Source organism: Scardinius erythrophthalmus (genome assembly GCF_964197995.2).
Source record: "Scardinius erythrophthalmus genome assembly, chromosome: 3".
NCBI classification, from domain to species: domain Eukaryota; kingdom Metazoa; phylum Chordata; class Actinopteri; order Cypriniformes; family Leuciscidae; genus Scardinius; species Scardinius erythrophthalmus.
This window is the reverse complement of record NC_138223.1, coordinates 51633030-51642953: the sequence shown is the minus strand read 5'-3', so window position 1 is coordinate 51642953 and position 9924 is coordinate 51633030. Positions and strand designations below refer to the sequence as shown.

General features: G+C 39.0%; 1 protein-coding gene across 1 annotated transcript; it reads left to right on the top strand.

Moving 5' to 3' along the window:
- Positions 1 to 261: 261 nt before the first annotated feature.
- Positions 262 to 9605, top strand: LOC308688271 (B-cell receptor CD22-like). The gene is made up of 10 exons (XM_081361232.1): positions 262 to 281; positions 5051 to 5117; positions 5222 to 5572; positions 5671 to 5919; positions 6091 to 6345; positions 7693 to 7774; positions 8679 to 8724; positions 8875 to 8940; positions 9100 to 9159; positions 9289 to 9605. Exons 2-10 carry the CDS (start codon positions 5060 to 5062, stop codon positions 9307 to 9309), a joined length of 1188 nt encoding a protein of 395 aa, XP_081217358.1. The 5' UTR covers positions 262 to 281; positions 5051 to 5059; the 3' UTR covers positions 9310 to 9605.
- The last annotated feature ends 319 nt before the right edge of the window (positions 9606 to 9924 follow it).

Sequence of the window (9924 nt, the reverse complement as noted above, 5' to 3'; positions counted from 1 at the left end):
TGCAACTGATTAAATATAGATATTCCCAAGTTTAAAAACATTATAACATGAGCATCTTTATGGACTGATGTAAAGTTGCTCTCAGTTTAATGTTTATGCCTTAGTCTAATGTTGTCTGTTAAAACTCTTCCTCTGCTCGAGCTGCACTAGTTGAGGTGTCATAAGCTCATATTAAAATATAAGGTGTTAATCACGTGTCATTCAGAGTGTGAAAACGTCAATACTGGTTTAATCCTGATCATTTGTAGTGCTGTCACTGGTCACGGGTGTTGGTGAAACGGGTAAGAGCATGATTTTATAACTGTTCTGTCAAATATCTTAAGTGTGGGGGATTTATGGGAGATTGGTTGGGGCTAGTTGTCACAGGGCTGTCTCAGTAACTATATGGTTTAAAATCAAAAGTCCAATAGCACAATGTTTTCTCTAGCAGTGTTTTGTATGTTGGTGACAAACACCTTAAAACTTTAATCTTTTAACAACAGATAACTGTATAATACAGGCTGACTATTTAATGAAAGCTGCTGTCAATCAAAGGCGACGGGGAAAGGCTTTAGACCACTCCGTACTCAAGCAGTGCAAAAATGATGGTTGCTGTCATTTTCTTGCATAAATAAAGTATTTCATTGATTTCTGCTTGACTTTAAGCTAAGAACTAGAGCGTATTTCTCTTTCTCTGTTCAATCTCAAAACAGATGGTGCTCAATTTTCATAAGAAAAGGAAGATGGGGGGGGGGTATTTTTTGGACGGGTCGCGGGAGTGGGGGTGTTTCATTAATAATATTATTATTAGTGTTTTTGTTGTTGTTAATAATAATTGCTCAAATACAAAGTATTTATTCAATTTCCGCATGTGCGTGCGTGTGTGTGTGTGTACCTGTTTTTCTATCCCAGTGGGGACTTCAACCTGAATGCACACAGACTCATGGGGACTCGTGTCACAGTGGGGACCTAAATAGAGGTCCCCATGGGTATAAAAGCTTATAAATCATACAGAATGAGTTTTTTTTGGAAATGTAAAAATGCAGAAAGTTTTCTGTGATGGGTAGGTTTAGGGGTAGGGTTAGTGTGTGTGTGTGTGTGTGTGTGTGTGTGTGTGTGTGTGTGTGTGTGTGTGTGTGTGTGTGTGTGTGTGTGTGTGTGATGGGTAGGTTTAGGGGTAGGGTTAGTTTAAGGAGATATATACAGTTTGTACAGTATAAAAACCATTAAGTCTATGGAGAGTCCCCACAAAGATAGTAAACCAGACGTGTGTGTGTGTGTGTGTGTGTGTGTGTGTGTGTGTGTGTGTGTGTGTGTGTGTGTGAGAGAGAGAGAGAGAGAGAGAGAGAGAGAGTATGACTGGTGTTGTTTATTGTAAGTGTTTGTTGCCTTTCTGACTTGTTGCCTTCCACCTGCACTGTCTCTTCCTTTGTCTCCTCCTCTAATGGGCCTACCCCTTTCGCCACCTTCTCTGGGCCAGCATCCACTAACCTGGCCTTTATAGGGGACTCTCCTCTCAGGGCGAGTGAGAGGATGCTTAATTGCTTTTTACCTGACATCTTTGAAAGTCAGATGCAATGATTAATGCATCCATGGCCAGGATATAATTATAAAATATGACATGATTTTAAAACTGACCTATAACATCGACTATGCAATACACTTTCATTTATTTAGTGCTATTAAGCCTATTTGGAGAGAGAGATGTTTATAATGTGACAATATGTCAGTCATTGTGTGATAACGCAAATATGACAAGCCCTAGACTACTTGTTCTGAGCAGGTGTTGTCAGTGAACAGGATTTAAAACTTCTTTTTTTGATTGGCTGATAAGTGGCAGGCTCGACTAAGAACTAAGACTAATAGTGAGAGCAGCGCGGCCAGAGAAATTTTGGGCGCTGCGGCATATTAAATATATTATAAATAGTTTTTCCGTGTGAGAAATACAATGTGTGGTGGGAGTGCATGACAAAAGACCGAAATGAGTGACTGTCACGCTCAATGCGTGACACTTGAGAGCCCGGTGTACATGTGCTTGTGTAGCAGATCCAGTTCTGTACATAAGGAATTCCACACAGCAGACACCAGGATGGCTTCAAAACATCTAGTTTTATTGACCCTGGAAACATATGGGACAATTTGATCAGAATATTATCCGTTGCACCAACCTATTTCCACGTTATACACAATATTAAAGGGATACTTCACCTCTGGAAAGATGAATGTGTATTTAAAATAGGTCATTTATGTAGAAGAAATGTGAAGACATGTTTTAATTTGGAGCTTTCTAGACTGAGAAAAGCCAGAAAATGTATTTTTGGCTCATGTGGATGAAAGACAACAACTCCCAGAATGCACTTGCTTCGCTGCACTAGGAGGCCACGCCTACTGGTAAGAGAGCGCCACAGTTTAAAACAAGGTTAGGCTACCAGTGAGTCTCCGTGACGAGTCTGCCTGGGATTTCGGGATCGCCCAAAATGTCCGGGATTTGGCTTTTGCATTCTACAGTCGCCATTCATCATGTTTACTGTGGTGAGCAGGACGAGGCTGACGGCCGCGGGAGAACGGCACAAGGCCTGTTGGCGTCATTACTGAGATGCGCCGGTCTCGCAATGGAGGTGCAGGAATTTTCTTAGCAATGTTAAAACGCACATCAACCGATCACTTGTTTAGCGTTCATGTAAACACTACATTCATATTCACCAATCGGAATGAATTCAGCTAGATTGAAACAAAAGGTGTGCATGTAAACAATGAATGGCGACCGCAGAAAGCAAAAGCTGAATCCCGGACATTTTGAACGATCTCGCCCGCCGGACAAGTCCGGGAAAAGGAGGATGGTAACCCCTACTACTCAGCTTTCTCCTACTATTCAGCTTTCTCCACAGAACAAGAGCCTGCTAGCTTAGCTTCCAAAGAAAGACGGTGTGTACATTCTGTGAGTGAGATCCCACCCTCTATGGGCGGGTTGAACACATGCGGAACAACGCCATCTACTGGCTGTCATCGGAGGATTTTTTCCAGACAAAAAATACATAAATCTCTCCTCTCAGGGGGATATGAGGGTGGAAAGCATGGTAAATTCAAAAATACTACAGGTTTTCTACTAATACAAAGCTTAATGCTAAATCCTGAAGTATCCCTTTAACTGAAAAGGGTGAGAAGAAAACAAGTGCGTCTTGCCTCGCCAGCGTCCATTCGCGATCTGAGGCTGATGTAATACAACTGTATATGTTTAACATTATGTAGTAGCCTACACATTAAAGCAAATAACAATCCATTACTCTTGTATAAAAAGGAAAAATAAAGAAAGTAATAAAATGGCTGGATGTGTATTCTTCAAACACATCAGTAATAACGTATAAGAATAATGTTTGTACGAATCAAACAAATAATCCCTTAACACATCATGCACAGTCACATTATACTCTTTAGAACCGCAAAACCAGCGTAATAGATGGAAGTAAAACGATAGAATGCATTGCAGGATATGAGAAATAAAGACAGGATACATCTGTTCAAAAGTACAATATACATTATAGATAAAAGTCACATAAAACTCACAATACACAACATACACTCACCTAAAGGATTATTAGGAACACCTGTTCAATTTCTCATTAATGCAATTATCTAATCAACCAATCACATGGCAGTTGCTTCAATGCATTTAGGGGTGTGGTCCTGGTCAAGACAATCTCCTGAACTCCAAACTGAATGTCAGAATGGGAAAGAAAGGTGATTTAAGCAATTTTGAGCGTGGCATGGTTGTTGGTGCCAGACGGCCGGTCTGAGTATTTCACAATCTGCTCAGTTACTGGGATTTTCACGCACAACCATTTCTAGGGTTTACAAAGAATGGTGTGAAAAGGGAAAAACATCCAGTATGTGGCAGTCCTGTGGGCGAAAATGCCTTGTTGACGCTAGAGGTCAGAGGAGAATGGGCCGACTGATTCAAGCTGATAGAAGAGCAACTTTGACTGAAATAACCACTCGTTACAACCGAGGTATGCAGCAAAGCATTTGTGAAGCCACAACACGCACAACCTTGGTGCCAATTGGGCATCGTTTAAATGCCACGGCCTATCTGAGCATTGTTTCTGACCATGTCCATCCCTTTATGACTACCATGTACCCATCCTCTGATGGCTACTTCCAGCAGTATAATGCACCATGTCACAAAGCTTGAATCATTTCAAATTGTTTTCTTGAACATGACAATGAGTTCACTGTACTAAAATGGCCCCCACAGTCACCAGATAGAGCATCTTTGCTCTACATCTTTGCTCAACCCAATAGAGCATCTTTGGGATGTGGTGGAACGGGAGCTTCGTGCCCTGGATGGGCATCCCACAAATCTCCATCAACTGCAAGATGCTATCCTATCAATATGGGCCAACATTTCTAAAGAATGCTTTCAGCACCTTGTTGAATCAATGCCACGTAGAATTAAGGCAGTTCTGAAGGCGAAAGGGGGTCAAACACAGTATTAGTATGGTGTTCCTAATAATCCTTTAGGTGAGTGTACATGTGTATAATTGATTCAGTAACACATTGTGCTTGATATTTAATGAACTTTAACCGAATTAACACTTTTAAACATACCAATATTAACTGGAAAGGGTGAGAAGAAAACAAGTGCGTCTTGCCTCGCCAGCGTCCATTTGCGATCTGAAGCTGATGTAACTCACGCACTCTCCAAAGGCAACACTGATAAGCGTCCCACTTAAAGCGGCGCTATGCAGTTTTGCTATGCGTCGGCCCGCCGGCCCAAAGTTGCAATGGTGGTTTTTCCGCTCAAAGGCGCTAGAGGGAAGCGGGAAGACCACCATTCAACCTGAAAAAAAGTCATATAACCATTCCAATGACTCCAAAGCTGGACTCGTACAAATATTTAATACAAAATGAAACCGAAAGTCTTTTACTTCATAGGAAAATAGTTTTGGGAAGTTCATCATATAAAAATAAGATACAATTAATATTTTAATATATAATAAATTAATATATAACCAATGAGACCAAAATGACAGGACATTAAGTTGAAAAATAAGCCACTGTACATTTGTTGTAGGTGTTGATAATGACATCAGTCAGAATGGCTCCTCCTCTTCCTCTGATCGTTCTTCTAATGATTCATGGTTAGTCAATGCAACACTTCAGAAACACTCAAGACAAATTTGATACTGCCCTTTAATATGCACAAGCTGCTGCTAAATTGTTCAGGATCAATTCTGTGTTTCAGGGGTTTCTAGTGATGATTGGGGTGTGAGTTACAGTCCTTCACACATCTGTGCACTAAAGGACTCAACAGTGACAATGAGATGCACTTATACATACCCTACTGGATATAAGATCAAGGAAGTGTTCTGGACCAAAACAAAAGATAAAAAGAAAGATGAAGAGTTTCCAGATCTGTTTAATGACGCTGAATACAGTCAGAGGCTTCAGTATCTGGGAGATAAACAGCATAACTGCACCGTCAGACTGAGTCATGTGACACTGAAGGATTCACACATGTACTATTTCAGATTCATCACTGATAAACCTGATGGAAGCTGGATTGGTAAATCTGGAGTGAATCTTACTGTCACAGGTGAGTTTGATGAGGTTTATCTCTTCTTCTGTGCATTATGTTGAATAATAATCAGTGTATGACAGCAGCACTAGATATAATGTGTGTGTTGTGTTCAGATCTTCAGGTGGAGTCTCCTGAGAGAGTGACAGAGGGAGATTCAGTCACTCTGAGATGTAAAAGCAGCTGCGCTCTGACTGACAGAGCAACATTCATCTGGTACAGAAACTCACAGCCATTAACTGAGAGAAGAGACAGAAACAATGAACTCCTGCTGCAGTCAGTCAGAAGAGAGGATTCAGGCAGATATAGCTGTGCTGTAGACGGACACACTCACATCTCTCCTGCTGTTCAGCTCAATGTCATGTGTGAGTACAGATTGTCTTTTTCTCTTTAAAAAACTGGAAATTGTGTTTGATTTAAGGTTTTAATTGACCAGAACATCTTTTAAAATGTCTAAGTTTATCATTCTGTAATATTTACTGTTTAATGTGGGTTTTTTTTTTTTTTTTTTTTTTTTTTTTTTTTTTCTGTTTTAGACCCACCCAGGAGCGTCTCAGTGTCCATCAGTCCATCTGGTGTAATAGTGGAGGGAGATTCAGTGACTCTGAACTGCATCAGTGACTCAAACCCTCCTGCAGAAATCAGCTGGTTTAAAGGAGAAACTTTTGTAGGATCTGGAAGAATCTACAACATCTCAAAGATCAGCTCTGATGACAGTGGAGAATACAAGTGCAAGTCCATCAATGAACATGGAGAGAAAAACTCTGATACTGTGACTTTAAATGTCATGTGTGAGTTAATGATGGTTCAGTAAATGTGACATTAAATCCTCTAAACATTGTCTGTGATGTGAATTTATTTGTGTTTTCTGTTTTAGACCCGCCAAAGAATGTCTTAAAGGTAGGGTAGGTCAGAATTGTCTAAAAAAAACTTTTATTCAAATTTGTTTAAACTGTCTTTATATACCAATACATAATTAAAATGCAAGTACTCTGAAATAGAGAGTATAAAAAATTGAGTGACTCTAGTGTATTTAATCTTCAATAAACACAGCTCATTAATTCCATTCACTCCCACCTAAAAACGGGTGCGCGACTGCGCGCACGTCGGCAGAGCCAGTAATAGCGGCGGTAGTCATGGCGACGGAGAGTGACAGTCGCGCAAGCCAATCACTTGTTTCGTCCCGGTAGGAATTAATGAGCTGTGTTTTTTGAAGATTAAATACACTATAGTCACTCAATTTTTATACTCTCTTTTTCAAAGTACTTACATTTTAAATATGTATTGGTATATAAAGACAGTTTAAGCCAATTTGAAAAAAAAGTTCTTTAGACAATTCTTACCTACCCAACCTTTAAGGGCCGTACACACCGGGGCGATATTCGCCGACATTTAACGCCTCATGACTAAACAAAGGGCGCCAATGTGAGTGTGCACACCGATGTGAAAAACGGCACGCGTAAAAGTGTTTTTTTAAAAAAACGCCTCGGGTTCGTTTTTTTGGTTTGGTTTTTGGCGCTTTTGCTCACGTGTCTGGAGCTTCTGAAGTTACAGTAAACACAACTTGGGGGCGCTCAAACACAAAACGATCTTGCCAAGCACACATACATAACAGCGAAGAAGATATACGTCAAGTAGCGTCTACACTGCCGGGAAGAAATAAGACGAGGAAGATGCAAGGCAAGATGAATGTAGAGCTGCTGGTCTCGTTGGTGTCGGAACATAAAGAACTATATGACAAACGCGAGAGCGACTACAAAAATCTTGATACAAGAGAACTGTTATGGAGTGGTATTGCAGAGCAAATGGGCCTTGATGGTGAGATTAATTTCACTTAATTGTCTTTCATGTACATAGGCTTGTAACTTTTTCCCACAAACGTTTGACAACCAGGGTATTTCTGTTTTATATTAAGCGTCATCTAATGTCAGGGAATGAATTTACATGTTCACTCGGCTCATCGTCAGCGAAAATCGCTTGGGTGTGAACACAAAAAACGCGTTGAAAAACGCTGGCGAATAACAATATTCGTCCCGGTGTGTACAGCCCTTTAGAGCGCCTCATATAGGCCTACTTACATTACTCTTTCTATAGTGACTCAAATGAATCAGTTCAGATGTTTTACTCTTTTGTCTCAGTTGCAGGACGTCTGGTGATATTATACATATCCATTGGAGGGGTTTGTGGAGCTGCAGTGATCATTACGATGTTAGTGATTTGGTAAGATGTGTGTTTGTGGTACTCTCTCGTGTGTGTGAATGAATGAATGATTTAATGAATAAGAAAGTTGTTAATTCAGTGAGACGTCATGAACTAATAAAATAATAAAATAAAGATTAAAAACTTGTTCCTGTTACTAACTGCTTCGAGAAAAGGTTGAGGATCCAAATGCAGTTTATTTAACGGGTTATCCAGAATCATAATCAAACACAAGGAAAGGGTCAAGCACAGGAAGGCAGTCCAAACAAACAAACAAGGGTAATCCGAGAAACAGGCAAAAATCCAAGAACCAAGAGACAATGAAATCAGGGAGAATGCTCAGAAATGCAGACACCAGATAATGAGACACAGGTGGATGAAATCAGGGATGATGAGTCCGGGCAGTGAGTTATGGGAAATGTAGTTGTGAGTGAATCATGATAGTCTGATATGGAGTGCCCTCTGGTGGCTCTCAAGGGCACTCCAGTTACAGTTCCTGTCACCACCACACAAAGCGCAGTTTTTATGGTGACAGTCCGTTATACATATGAAGATTGTATCTTCTACTATAAAGATGAAGGTTGACATTTTGTTAAATAAAAAATAAGCACTTTATGTTTATGTTAAAAAAAAAAAAAAAAAAAAACGCACATAATGTAGGTTTGTCTCTGGTCGTGATGAATGTGAGCCCAGGCAGAATTTCCCATTCTTACTTTCCACACTGACAGCTACTTAGTTAGTTATTGAATGAGGAAGCTCATTACTGCAGTAAATCCTGAAGATAGACCAGATTTCATCACATTCAAAGTGGCAGAGCCACGTCCTATAGAGAAATACCTTTAGTTCAAATCATATCTGTGTATTAAACATCAAATAATATCTGAATCTGATAGGTTGTTATTGTGTCAAATCACTGTCTTTAAAGGGGAACCAGGAGGATGAAAAAGAGAAATGACACACAGGAATCTCAGGTGAGAATAATTATCAGAAGTTTACTGATCAGGGAAATGATTTGGTATCTAAATTATTGAAAGTCTGAATGTAGCAGAGACTTTTTCTAGTGAGTTGTTTATAGACGTTATTTATTTTTAATTTATTCTGTTTTTTCTTTAATGGCAAAGATGAATCATTCCAAACCTCATCATGACAGTATTAAATTGAGTGATCCTGTGTATGAGAATATAACGGTAAGTATTGTAAGTGTTTCCTACAGTATACTAAACTCTCTTCACCTTTAGCCAAAAGGAATTAAACGCTCAATGTCAGTGTGAACATATCTATATTGACTAACAATATGGGAATTTTAATAACACACTCCTGTTTTTACTTTGTCTTCATTCATAAAGGCTGCTCAACTTGATGATTGTAAACCCGAACTGGACTCGTCTCTGTATGGAAATCTTCCAGTAAGTAAAAATACCCACTAGATAGAGACAAAACCCAATCTATTAGCCTTTCCTCTTGACACATGTTGTTGATGCTTTTATTGACATATTTCAATATTAATGTTTTCACTTTCTTTCTTTCTTATTCAGTCTAACAAGAAGAGGCTGTAGTGTTTTAGACACAGTAAAAATTACAGCCTAATGCATCTCTTTGTGGGAGGAGCCCTGAATGATTGACAGGAGTGCCATGATGACGTGTGACTGAAGTAATCAGGCGATCATTTTATAGATGGATGTGCGATAATGAAAGTAAACTGTTAATGAATTTAAATGTAAAACTGTGTAATTTTAAAATAAATCAAGTGTTTTTACTTTTTGCTTTTTTATCATGTATGAATCTTATTTCATTTAGATTATTGTTTTTAACCATGAGTATCCATATTGTTCATGTTTCCAATAAAAGGCAGAAAAAAATAAGTCTCTAGTTGTAAAATTCCACACTTTTCTGACATTCAATAAATCAGAATAACAGCATAACAGATATGAAAGACCATTACACTTAGAGATTGCTAGAGAAAAAAGAAAAGAAGATAAAACTAGATAAGATTATTAATTTAAGGATTTCTGCAGAAAATGACACTCGCAATCTTGATGCTGTTCCGAAAAATAATATAAAAAAAAAAATCCTTAATATATAGCAACTTATGTTTCAACATGAAGTTAGTTCGTATTCCTTCTACGACGTTGAAAATGTCTCAGGTTACGACTGTAACCCTAGTCCCCTGA